Source organism: Littorina saxatilis, linkage group LG1 (genome assembly GCF_037325665.1).
Source record: "Littorina saxatilis isolate snail1 linkage group LG1, US_GU_Lsax_2.0, whole genome shotgun sequence".
NCBI lineage: Eukaryota > Metazoa > Mollusca > Gastropoda > Littorinimorpha > Littorinidae > Littorina > Littorina saxatilis.
This window is the reverse complement of record NC_090245.1, coordinates 100,845,849-100,859,152: the sequence shown is the minus strand read 5'-3', so window position 1 is coordinate 100,859,152 and position 13,304 is coordinate 100,845,849. Positions and strand designations below refer to the sequence as shown.

The 13,304-nt window shown below is 49.4% G+C and overlaps 1 protein-coding gene and 1 non-coding gene across 2 annotated transcripts in view; both read left to right on the top strand.

The window, feature by feature from the left end:
• Positions 1-13,304, top strand: part of LOC138947622 (neuroplastin-like) — a gene marked incomplete at its 5' end in the record, with an annotated part of 35,594 nt that overhangs the window by 19,492 nt on the left and 2,798 nt on the right. The window contains 2 exon segments of the mRNA XM_070319136.1: positions 4,296-4,426; positions 5,059-5,239. Coding sequence (XP_070175237.1) covers positions 4,296-4,426; positions 5,059-5,239 — 312 coding nt within the window.
• LOC138951249 (5S ribosomal RNA) lies at positions 6,865-6,983 on the top strand. Its single transcript, XR_011451076.1, has one exon. It is a non-coding gene; the product is annotated as a 5S ribosomal RNA (ribosomal RNA).

The window sequence follows — 13,304 nt, the reverse complement described above, 5'->3', positions numbered from 1 at the left end:
TGCAACGATTTAGGAGGAGACATATATGTCCTTGTAAATATTGTAGCCAAAGCTGAAAAAATGCTTTTGGGTTAGCAGGGGGAAGAAATATTTTCATGAGATTGTTTTAACACCACCCCCCCCCCTCCCCAACATAAAAAAAAATCAAAGTTTTTTTTTTTAAAATTTGGATTTTGCTAGGATTTTACGTACAACTAATTAAAAAAATTCGATTTGATTGAGAACCTTGTTCCAGATGTACATAGACATTAGGTTAAAACTGTATTCTAAATGTCTGTTTGAATATTGTAGTTATTTTTGACATTTTCATTGATTTCATGTCCACTGACTCCATGTAACACGTGACAGGTAGAACGCAGATTTGACCTGTTTTGAACATGATGTTACTTTTTTTGTGGTGCTTTGATGTTCCATAATTACCTAATCTTCAAAATATGAATGTATCCTAAAGGTCTATTTAATACAGTGGAACCCCTCACAACGACCCCCCTCTCTAAGGACTACCCCGCCACAACGACCCTTTTTTTTTTAACCGATGTGTTTCCTTATATAGTTGTCACCAGTGTAGCGACCACCCTGCTCTAACGTCTAAGGACCGACCTAACAGCTTGTGTAACGACTTGTCAGACAAAGCCAAGACTCAGTCAGCGTAACGCATCACTGACAAACCGGTTATAACCAGTCTTGCGTAAGCAAAGGCACTAATTAACCGCTGAGAGGTGTGATGGTTGGGTGGGCTGAGTAAACATCACAAACCAATCATCGAGAAAACAAACTCACGTGACCAACACACACCGTTCAATTCAGTCAGAATAGACAGTCTTTGGACAGAAGAGCAGTGGAGGTCGACATGGCGTCTACAAAAAAAAGAAAATATTTAACTCTCGAAAATCGAGTGAATGTTGTGAACAGACACAAAAAGGGAGAAACTGCCATCACGATTGCAAAAAGTCTTGATGTTGGAAAATCGCAAATTCAAAGAATTATCCAACTCCAAGAAAACATTCTGAAAAAGGTGGGGAAGTGGTGACAAGGCAGTGAACGCACTCACCATGCACTGACATCATACGAAAGCAGCCACACAAACACAGCAGAGGCAGAGGCAGGTGTGCAGATGCTTTGTGAGAATAAGCGTTGAAAACCAGTTTGAATAAAAAACCAGCAGATAGAGCCGCATGTCATAATCATTCTTCTTGTCTGGCTTTATTGACTGCATGCCGATCTTGTGGCAGTGACTTTTCACTCTTCAGTCGGACTGTACACAAACCGCTCTCACTCTCCCTCACTGACTACCCTAAGCCCTGACAACTGATCCTTGGAAATTGTTTGGAAGAGTACACCTCTCTATTTCTCTCCAATGCTCTTCCTGCTGACTTCAGTGACACCGGACACCCCACTGAGTTTAGCCAGCTACCCCCCCCCCCTCTCTCTCTCTCTCCCCCCAGCCATGTACTGTTTGGTGCTGTGGCCAGAGAGGTGTCACCGGCTAATTCCCCCCCGCGGGTTAGGGGGAGTCCCATATTGGTTGGGACTAGAAAGAATTTACCCGATGCTAACCAGCATGTCGTAAGAGGCGACTAACGGTTCTGTTTCTTCTCTTCTTTTGTCTTATTTCTGCCTTACCAGTCCTTTCACCTATATTTCCTTCCAAGAAAACTCTCCCTACTATTCCCTGCAGTTTTCCAATTCTTTTCTTGTTGTCTTATTTCTACCTGACTGGATCCATCACCTTTATTTCACTTACCAAAAGTCTTCTTTTCCACATCCTTATTTCTCTGCACCCCGCATGTCGTATGAGGCGACTAACGGATTCTGTTTCTCCTTTAACCCTTGTTAAGTGGTTCTTGTATAGAATATAGTCAATGTTTGTAAAGATTTTAGTCAAGCAGTATGTAAGAAATGTTTAGTCCTTTGTACTGGAAACTTGCATTCTCCCAGTAAGGTAATATATTGTACTACGTTGCAAGCCCCTGGAGCAATTTTTTGATTAGTGCTTTTGTGAACAAGAAACACTTAACAAGTGGCTCTATCCCATCTCCCCCCTTTCCCCTATCCCATCTCCCCCCTTTCCCTCGTCGCGATATAACCTTCGTGGTTGAAAACGACGTTAAACACCAAATAAAGATAAAAGACAAGCTAATTGAGGCCAGCTGCACTGTTCACTCAGAGCAAAACTAGTTGACTGTGTCTAACTCTTGACAAAGCAACACAACTGAAGGGTTCACAGATTAGGTAACCGACTCACTGGTCAAGGCTGCAGGGAAACAAGAGTATCTTGTCAATGAAAGAGGTTACACACAGATACGCGATGCTGAGAACGGTGGCCGATTTTTCACTCTCTTTCTCGGAGGGCCTTCATCATTGCAGGGACTGCTGTAAAGAAATGCTTGCTCAGAAACTAACTCTTTTTGCATTGAAACATGCACCAGAACTGGTGGACACCATCGACAATGTCAAACATGAAATCGAAGCAGTTTGCTTGAGGAAACGGTCGTCAGCAACTCAAACTTCTCTGTTTTCTTTTTTTAAGAAAATCTGAGGTGACTTTCTTTGTGGCCCCGCCCCCTCCCTCTGTAAGGACCCCCGTCCATAAGGACCGAATTTTGTCAACATTTTCAAGGTCGCTACAGAGGGGTTCCACTGTATCACAGTTGTCATTTATAACATTTTGAATAATTTCATGTCCACTCACACAGTGTAACATGTGACACGTAGAATGCTGTTATGACTTGCTTTTAACATGTTTTGCTATTGTTTCTGTTTTCATATTCCATAAATAACCTAATCTTTAGATTGTAAATGAAAAGTTAGTGTATGTATAACATTCTGGTTGTTATTTCAAATATTATGAATATTTTCATGTCCATCAATATTTTTGTAACACGTGACACCTACAACAACATGTTTAACTAGTTTGAGCAAACTGTAACAACTTTTAGGGATATTTTTAACATGTGTCAGTGTTTCTGTTGAAGTGTTATATTTTATTTTAGGGTTTATACTTCTTGTGGTTACTTAGCAGAAAGTATCAGTTTTGACTTTTATGATGTTTGAGCGTTTTGCGACATTACGTGACACTGCATTCAAGATTTGGCTCCAAATGTACTTTTAAAGACTGATAATGCTTCTGCAGGGTCTGTTTACTAGAAATAAATCATTACCAGTTGTATGAAATGATATTAATGGCTTCTGTGGTCAGTTTTGTTGCACATGTGGCTTTTCTCAAAATTGGCGTTTTATGGCATATTATCAAACCGTACACATTTCCCAAATGCACAAACCATTCTTTTATTACACAAATGTGTTCATCAAAGACTAATGTATCACTTAAAACACCAAAAAAAATCAACTGAAAAGGTTTAGTTTGTCACAAATGTCCAAGCACCCCCCCAGCACCTTTTGGCAAAGCCTCATATATATATCATTACAGGGTTTCATTTACTAGTTCCCGCAGTGGGGCACTGCGGTTATGAAATTAAAGGCCCCTCCTGTTTTTGGAACCGCAGGAGCTTTCTAGTTTGCTGTTGGGTAGATTTTTGGTTCCTCTTTCCTGTCATGCTCTCTTTTTCTTCATGAATTCTTTTCTTTTTTCTGCCTTCTTGCTCATTCACCTGTATTTTTTCCAAAAATCTCTTCTCTTGCCGCTTGTCTCGCGATTCATGTATAGTTTAATCTGTTAGTGTTCTGATGTAAGTCCAGCAGTAGATAGGTTAAGCCTATTTTAACATACTGGAAACTGGTAATCTTCCAGTAGGTATTAATTTAGTTTTACTAAAGCCTGCTGGGACACAAGTAATGGGTTAGTGCATTTGTAAACAGGAATCGCTTGACAAGTGGCCCCCTTCATCCCCCCCTTCCTCGTCCTGATATGGCTCTGCGTAGTCGGCTGGACGTTAAGCAACAAATAAACAAACATTTACTAGTGCGCCTTGCGCCATTGGTGCATAACATCTCAAAATGTCCCATTAGAATTGCCTTCAGTGCGTCAAAGGGCGCACTGAGATTACGTACCACTGCGCCACCCCATGCACACTTTTCACGGGAGTACAGTGTTTGGAATGAGCTAGACAAAAACGTTTTGCCTTCGACTATGTAATGTCCCATCAGAATTTGGTTGAGGGGGACAAATGTCCCATTGTCTTTTTATTCCAGGCTAAACCCTGTCATTATAAATATATATAGATGCGGACATTTGATTTTACTTTCATGTTCAAGTCTTGAGGGCTTTTGCTCACATGCGCATGGATTTTGTTGTTGTTGCTGATGGTATGATGTGTGTGCTATGCAATTTGCAGCTACCCCTAAGGTCATTCCTTTCGACAAGTCCAAGAACTTGGTGCAGGATGAGGTGCTGGTCATTGAGTGCAGAGTTCTGGGCTACCCTAAACCCACGGTCACCTGGTTTAAGGAAGATAAGCCAATTATGGTAGGAATCGAGTCCTGTACAGAGGCACTGTCTACATCTGCTGTTTGGAATGAATGTGTTTATTCTGTGACTGAAAGTGAGACTGTCAAAGGTTTACATCTTGTGTATTTTATTGCGTCTTTTGATGTTTTTGTGTGTTATCTCTTCAAAAACACTAGTTATTAAGTTAAACTGCCTCAGTTGTTGAATCTTTTTTGTTGTGTGTGTGCAGTTGATTTTATGTGTCAGGCAGTTTCAGAATCGTTCTTTATTATTTTTTGAAGTTTTTGATTGCTGTCAAGTGTTGTGGAAAACTAGGCTTTCCATGGCCTTGACATTCTGTTGTATGCTGGTTATTGCTGAATAATCGATGTTCAAAATAACTCTTTCGTGGTGCCCTTTTATTTAAAAAAAAAAGCTCAATTCAAGTTACCTCAGGCAAAACGTCTTGGTGGTTGTCTGTCAGGGCTGCAACTCTTCCAAAGTGCTTGAAAATCATGGTAGAGTTATTTCCGGAAAACATTGATGATGGTGGTGCTGATTATTTCAGAGTTACATGTATTTTAAATCTAAGAAAACCTTAGAAAAGATCCAATTTCTTCCTTTGTTTAAATTGCTAAGAATGGCTGAGGATGATATGGTTGTATGTTCAGGGAGAAGATAATCGTTACAAGTTTCTGACGGCTGACACGTACAACGGGGAACCAATGGAAAACTCTAAGCTCCAGCTTGACTCTGTGGATTTTGACGATGGCGGCAAGTACATTTGCATGGCTAAACAAGAAAAATGGCCTCAGTTCAACTCCACACAGGAAATCCTTGTTCGTGTGAAAGGTAAGTGAACAAAAACTGTGCACATACATTCACAGTTTCACTTGGGATCCAGGCAAGAAGGACAAGATGGTTCCATATTGAATTCTCTAGCTTTGGAATAACTTAGGAAAATGTGAGGCAGTTATGAGTTGAGAGCAGTAGTGGGTGGCATACATGTATCATCTTAGGAATGTTGGCTGTTTTAACTATTATATATGTCAGTCTGGCTGGCTTGAGGAATCATTCAGACAAAATGTTTTTTTGTCACAGTCAGTGTTGTTTGCATGATTTATGGGTCAAAATAAACAAAATAATACACACTAAAAATGCTGCTTCTCCAAGTGGGACAGAATTCTTTCTCTGTTATTGAGTGAAGACATCAAGAGCTAATTTCTGTTGAGTGCACAAACTTAAGTAAGAAGATTGAACAACTAGTTCAGGGGATGAGTATTTTCCTAAGACCGCACTGGTGATCAGAAATGTTTTCTTTGAGAGCAAAATTGCGTGCCACCTTTGGCCTTGGTTATGACATTTTTGACTCACATGCGAAGCAAAAGTGAGTCTATGTACTTACCCGAGTCGTCCGTCCGTCCGTCCGTCCGTCCGTCCGTCCGGAAAACTTTAACGTTGGATATTTCTTGGACACTATTCAGTCTGTCAATATAACACTTACCTCGACAGTACTATTCTTGCACATTATCTATTATAGGCCGAAAAAATTGGACAAAACGCTGAGTGGGTACAATTATCTCCCATAACCATGCGCCACCGTGGATCCCAAGCACTGTCCGAGTGCTTCCCCCTTACAGGATGTAGGTGGCGCGACCTCTTTCTTTTTTCGCGCGTGTCAGACCGGCTGTGTTTCTGCTACGCTCCCGGATTATTTTGGACTAAGAGGCTCCTTTTCTGTGTGGACTATCACCTGTTGGATTATTGTGTGTTATTCCACTTCTGGCTTGAGGCTACGTTGTGTTTCCTTCAACTTGTGCCTCCGTTTTTGTGTGGCGGACTCGGCGTGCCTCCCGTCCTACTTCGTGGTGACCGGTCGTCTGCTTCTCGTTTCGCCGCATTCACTTGAGTATTGACCTAAATTTTCTTTGAATTTTGTTAATTCTCGGTCTTTAAGGGTACGTACAGGGCGAGGTAGGATGTCTCGTCCTGTTTTGGGCTCTGGTTCTACGGAACCAGAGTCTGCCGGGGGCAACCCTTCTCCGGGCGCCCAGCGTCATGTTTTACGCACGGAGAAGGGGATCTTTCGGCGCTCCGACTCTCCCTCCCCAAACGCTTTGCGTTTGCGGCGAGGGAGGGCGGAGAAAGCCTGTTTGAGCAAGCTCAATGCGAGCTTGCTCAAACAGGCTGGGCTTGAGCCTGGGACTTCGGGCGGGGCTGCGCCGTCGAAGGTTCGGGGAAGGTCGAGGGGAAAGAAAAAGCTTCTTTCTCCTTCTCCTTCAGTGGAACAGGCTTCCCCCCCTTCGACGCCGTTGTCCGGCCCTCAGTCTCAGGCTTCAGCTCCTCCCGGTTTCAAGCCTGGGGGGAAGGTTTCCTTCTCCCCCCTGGCTCGAATCCGGGGGCAGGTCGATTCCCAACCCTCTTTGGGGGTTGGTGAATCCGATCTAGGGGCTACTGGAGAGACTCAGGTTTTGACAGCCAACGGCCATACCACGTTGAAAACACCGGTTCTCGTCCGACCACCGAAGTTAAGCAACGTCGGGCCCGGTTAGTACTTGGATGGGTGACCGCCTGGGAACACCGGGTGCAGTTGGCATTAAAATCTTTCTTTTTCCGGTGCCTCTCCTGTGCCCTCCTCGGTTTCCACCGCTGTGGAAGCCAGGAGGGACACGGGTCCTCCTCTGAACTCCCTCGCTGGGTCGTCTGCTGCTGTTTTGACAGTAGTTTCGGCCTCCTGGGGGGGGAGATCGGAGGAGATGACGGGGTCTCTGAATTCCCTCCCCGCTGGGGTTGGGATGCGAATTGACCCCGTTCAGGGCGGTCCTGTGGGGGCAGGGGTTTCAGGCTTCGTGCCTACGACCACTGCTACTACGGTTCCCTCTGACGTCCGTGTGACTGGTGGCTGTCCCTCTTGAAACGCTCCGGCCGACTAGTTACTGGACGTGGAGGTGTTCGACAGAACGTGGTACTTCTGTCGAATGGTCAGGGCGACGGGAACATTGTTTCTGTTGCTCAGACCGACACCTCCGACCGGACCGTCTTGACCCCACGCCATTCCTTAGCGTCTGGTGTTCGGGTGACGGATGGTCCGGACCAAGGGTCCGGAACGTTCCAGGCTTACGGGTCGGGATCGAACCGGACCCACGGGTCCCGACTGGACTTGACCTCCGGGTTTGGTCCGGACGGGACCCATGGTACGGGACCGTACCGGACCTTAGGGTCCGGTGCGGGACAGTACCTCTGGCCCTTGCCGGACCCCCCGGACCTACGGGTCCGGATGGTACGGTACGGGACCAGTGTTTCGGTCGGGACCGGACCACCCGACCACCTCGGTTGGTCTGGGTGGTCTGGCACCGAACCGGAACACACCGGACCTACGGGTCCGGAGGGTACGGTGCCGGACCAGTGGTCCGGTCGGGACCGGACCACTCGACCACCTCTGTTGGTCCGGGTGGTCTGGCACCGAACCGGACCATGCCGGACCTACGGGTCCGGATGGTACGGTATGTCCACGTCCGGACCGAGCCACCCGAACACTTCTGTGGGTACGGATGGTTCGGTACCGAACGGGACCTCCGGATGGTACGGGACCGGACCGAATCTACGGGTTCGGATGGTCCGGTACCGGACCACCCGACCACCTCTGTTGGTCCGGATGGTCTGTCACCGAACCGGACCATACCGGACCACCGGACCTACGGGTCCGGATGGTACGGTAGGTCCACGTCCGGACCGAACACTTCAGTGGGTACGGATGGTTCGGTGCCGTACGGGACCTCCGGATGGTATGGGACCGGACCACAGGACCGGAACACCGGACCACCCTACCGGATCGGTCCGGACCACCCGACCACCTCTGTTGGTCCGGATGGTCTGGCACCGAACCGGACCTACGGGTCCGGATGGTACGGTATGTCCACGTCCGGACCGAGCCACCCGAACACTTCTGTGGGTACGGGTGGTTCGGTGCCGAACGGGACCTCCGGATGGTGCGGGACCGGACCGGACCTACGGGTCCGGATGGTCCGGTGCTGGACCGGTGGTCCGGTCCGGACCGGACCACCCGACCACCTCTGTTGGTCCGGATGGTCTGGCACCGAACCGGACCATACCGGACTTACGGGTCCGGATGGTACGGTGTGTCCACGTCCGGACCGAGCCACCCGAACACTTCTGTGGGTACGGATGGTTCGGTACCGAACGGGACCTCCGGATGGTACGGGACCGGACCGGAACACCGGACCGGAACACCGGACCACCCTACCGGACCGGTCCGGACCACCCGACCACCTCTGTTGGTCCGGATGGTCTGGCACCGAACCGGACCTACGGGTCCGGATGGTACGGTACGTCCACGCCCGGACCGAACCACCCGAACACTTCTGTGCGTACGGATGGTTCGGTGCCGAACAGGACCTCCGGATGGTACCGGACCTACGGGTCCGGACCTACGGGTCCGGATGGTCCGGTGCGGGACCACCCGACCACCTCTGTTGGTCTGGATGGTCTGGCACCGAACCGGACCATACCGGACCACCGGACCTACGGGTCCGGATGGTACGGTATGTCCACGTCCGGACCTAACCACCCGAACACTTCTGTGGGTACGATGGTTCGGTGCTGAACGGGACCTCCGGATGGTACGGCACCGGACCGGACCACCCTACCGGACCGGATCGGCACCCCCGACCGGACCGGACCATTTCTTTTCTGATCAGACCCGATGGGTTCCTGTTCAGTCTATAAATGGCGGGGGTTCGTTGGCTGGGCTGACCCAACAGTCGCAGGGTTGTTGTTTTTCTCCCCCTTCGGCTGCTGGAGACGTTTCGTCTTTGGGGCAGGGGTCTTCGCGGCCTCTTGCTTCTGTGGGCGTTTCTTCACAGCCTGCTTCATCGCTTTCGGCTCTTCCCCCTCAAGCTCCCTACACTCCTGCTTTTGAGGAGTTGTCGGGAAGTGAAGAGGAGAGTGAGTCGGAGGACGATAGGGAGGAGGATCAGGGTCGCCCTGAGGTTAACACTGAAACTCTACCCTTGCCGGTTTCTGATGGAACTTCCGAAGCTATGCTTCGTACTTTCCAACAGTACATGACAGACATCACGCGGCGTCTTGACGTCACGGATGCCTCTCTTAAGCGTCTGTCGTCTAGTGTTGACACACAGGACGTGGACCCGGGGTCTGAGGACGAGAGGCAGGAGGCTCGTCCTCGCACAGCTAGAAGGACGTTTGAACAGTTTCAGGACGTCCTTCCCTGAGACGCCCTCTCGTCCTTTGAGTCCGCTTCGGCCCGGGCGCGGGAGGCTCACGCCGCGTCTGCCGGCGGCTCGTTTTATGAACGATCCGGCCGCCGGCAATTCGCGTTCCACCCTAGTCTAAGTGCCACGGTGGAAGCGGCAGCACATCGCCTGAGGAGTACAGATTCACGTGCAAACGCGACCTATGTTCCTCGGGAGGACGCGGGTTCAGTGCCATGCTTTCCTTCGGGAGGCGCACCTCCACTGTTTCCTCGTGTCCAATCTGTTTCGTCCCTCCCTTTTCCCTTTGACTCTCGAACTCTCCCTTTCCAGACTTCGAGTGTTTAGGGTGGGGCTGACGGTGATGTGTTCGTTGGGGAGGTGCCTTCGGTCAAGAAGGTGGAACTGAGCTCTGCTTCGTTCCACAATCTTGAGGCCACCGTTTCTTCCACAGTCGAGGCCCAATCACAGGCCTTGACATGGATGAGCACGCTGTCCACACTGTTGGACCCTCCCAATCGGGCAGAGTCCGATTCCACTCGGGTCCTTGACACGGTTCGAGTGGATCGGGCTTTGCATGCCGTGCGATCGTGCGTGACGTCTGCGGCAGAATTGGCCATTGGAACACTGGTCCACTTTATTGGCCCTGTTCCGTGATCATTTTCTGCCTACTTCTATAGTGCCTCCGGATATGAGGAAGAGTCTGAGGAACACGTTTCCTCAGCCTTCTTCCCTCTTTCATCCGGACACTGTTCGTTCTGTGGTGGAGTCCACACGCCAGAGGAACACTGATTCTCTGATGGTTGGCCTCGCTGCTTCGGCGACGGCGGCGGGGAGTAAGAGAAGTGCTACAGTCACCTCCAGCTCCCAGCCTCAGAAGAAGAAGAAGAAGCCAGTTTCACTGCCTCCTTCTTCCTCCTCTTAGGCGCCTGTTGCGTTCCCAAGCAAGACGAAGGGTGCTCAGACAGGTAAGGGGAAGCAGCATCACCAGGGGGGGTGGTCGCAAGCCTGCGCCTGCCCGCCAGCAGAATTTTCAGTGAGTCCCGGCCCTACGTTGACGCCCCCTCAAGTTGCCCCTCTTTCGTCCGGCGGTTCCCTTTTTTTTCGGGCCCGCGGCATGTGGGGCAGACTGGTCTCCAACCAGTTTTTCTTGAGGGTGGTGTGGTCGGGGTTTTCTCTACCGCTGTCGTCACAACCTCCATTGTCCGCTCTACCTTGGACGTTCCCCCCTCCTCGAGAGCCTGCCAGATGGCAGGCTCTTCAGGACGAGGTGAACTCGTTGGTCGAGAAGAAGGCGGTCTACCCCCTTTCTCAGCCTTCTCTGGGGTTCTGCTCCCGCCTGTTCACCGTCCCCAAAAAGGACGGCCGGTTCAGGCCGGTGTTGGACCTCTCCACCTTGAACTTGTACCTTCACAGGTGCAAGTTCAAGATGGAAACCCCTTCGTCGGTCCGGTTGGCCATCCGGCCAAACGATTGGGCCATGTCTGGGACCTCCAGGATGCTTACTTCCACATCCTGGTGGCCCCGGGGTACCGACATCTGCTCCGGTTCGTTTGGGAGGGCACGGTGTTCGAGTTTCGGGCCCTCCCATTCGGCCTGTCCTTGGCCCCTCTGATTTTCAACGGGGACAACAACACCACATGCTTAGCTTACCTTCGCCACCAGGGGGGCACCAATTCTCGGTCCCTCTCCCTGTTGGCGGAGGAGATTCTGCTCTGGTGCCAGACCAATCAGGTCCGGATGTCAGTCCAGTTCGTTCCGGGGAAACTGAACGCCCTGGCCGACATTCTCAGTCGGGGCGATCAGGTTCTCTCCACAGAATGGACCATCGCTCACAACGTTCTACAGCGTCTGTGGGCAAGGTGGGACCGTCCTCTGATCGATCTGTTCGTAACTCGATTCAGCGCTCGGCTTCCCAGGTACGTCAGCCCCTTTCGAGACATGAATGCGTTCCACTTGGACGCATTCACTCTCTTGTGGAGGCTCCTCGATGCTTACGCCTATCCCCCGACATCTCTGATTCCGAGGGTGCTGGCAAAATATCTGCAGGAACGACCAAGACTGATTTTGGTCGCGCCTTACTGGCCAACAGCTCCGTGGTTTCCAGATCTTCGCGGTCTCACCCACGTAGACCCTCTACCTCTGGATCTGGACGGGGGAGGTCTGCTCCAGCCTCGATCATGCCTCCCTCATCCACGTCCAGAGAGTCTGTGCTTGACCGCATGGCTCTTGTGCGCTCCAAACTGCTTGCACTAGGATTGCACAAGAGTTCAGTAGAGTTTTCCTTGAACGCTAAGAGGCGATCAACTAATCAGCTCTACGACTTACGCTGGAGAGCTTGGGCCACCTTCGCCTTGTCCAAGGGGATAAAGCCGCTTTATCCCTCAACACAGGACTTGGCCAACTTCCTGGTGGAAGTGTATCAAAAGAAGAGTCTTTCTTCTAAGACTCTTCTTGGATACAGATCTGCCATCGCTTCCACGATTGCGGCCGCTACTGGTCGCAGAACTGAACACTTGATCAGGTCCTCCCTCATCGCTAATGTCCTTTCGGGTATTAGCAATGCAGCGGTGTCTAAACCTCGGGTTTCATTTCCCAAGGGGGATGTCTTTCTGGTCCTCAAACTCCTGCGTAGCAATGAGTTTGAACCCCTGGCAGGCATCAGTATCAAGTTGCTGATTTTTAAGACTAATTGTTCCTCATCGCTTTAGCCACTTGCCGTAGACTCAGTGGTAGTCAAGCTTTGAGTGGCCTGGACTTTGACATTGAGTTCACCACACAGCAGTGGTTGCTAGCATGGTCACGTCAGTCTAAGGTATGTTTCTTGGGTATATTTTCTTTTACGGTAGTACTGTTCGAAAATTGCCTGGGTATCTTAATCCTTGGATTTAAGTGATTTTGATTAAGGAGTTTAATACTCTACATATCACCCTCACACCACTCTGGTATTCTGTGCAAGAATAGTACTGTCGAGGTAAGTGTTATATTGACTGTAAGGCTTCTTTTTAAGCCTACTGTCTATATGATACTTACCGAGACAGTACTATTAGAGTTTCCCTCCCGCCTCCCCTCTTGATATGTTATGGGCTTTTTGAGGGTCTGCAGCTCATAAAGAAAGAGGACGCGCCACCTACATCCTGTAAGGGGGAAGCACTCGGACAGTGCTTGGGATCCACGGTGGCGCATGGTTATGGGAGATAATTGTACCCACTCAGCGTTTTGTCCAATTTTTTCGGCCTATAATAGATAATGTGCAAGAATAGTACTGTCTCTGTAAGTATCATATAGACAGTAGGCTTAAAAAGAAGCCTTACAATCAGTACCAAATTTGGCAAGATGGTGTATGATGACAAGGCCCCAAAAAACATACATAGCATCTTGACCTTGCTTCAAGGTCAAGGTCGCAGGGGCCATAAATGTTGCCTAAAAACAGCTATTTTTCACATTTTTCCCATTTTCTCTGAAGTTTTTGAGATTCAATACCTCACCTATATATGATATATAGGGCAAAGTAAGCCCCATCTTTTGATACCAGTTTGGTTTACCTTGCTTCAAGGTCAAGGTCACAGGAGCTCTTCAAAGTTGGATTGTATACATATTTTGAAGTGACCTTGACCCTGAACTATGGAAGATAACTGTTTCAAACTTAAAAATTATGTGGGGCACATGTTATGCTTTCATCATGA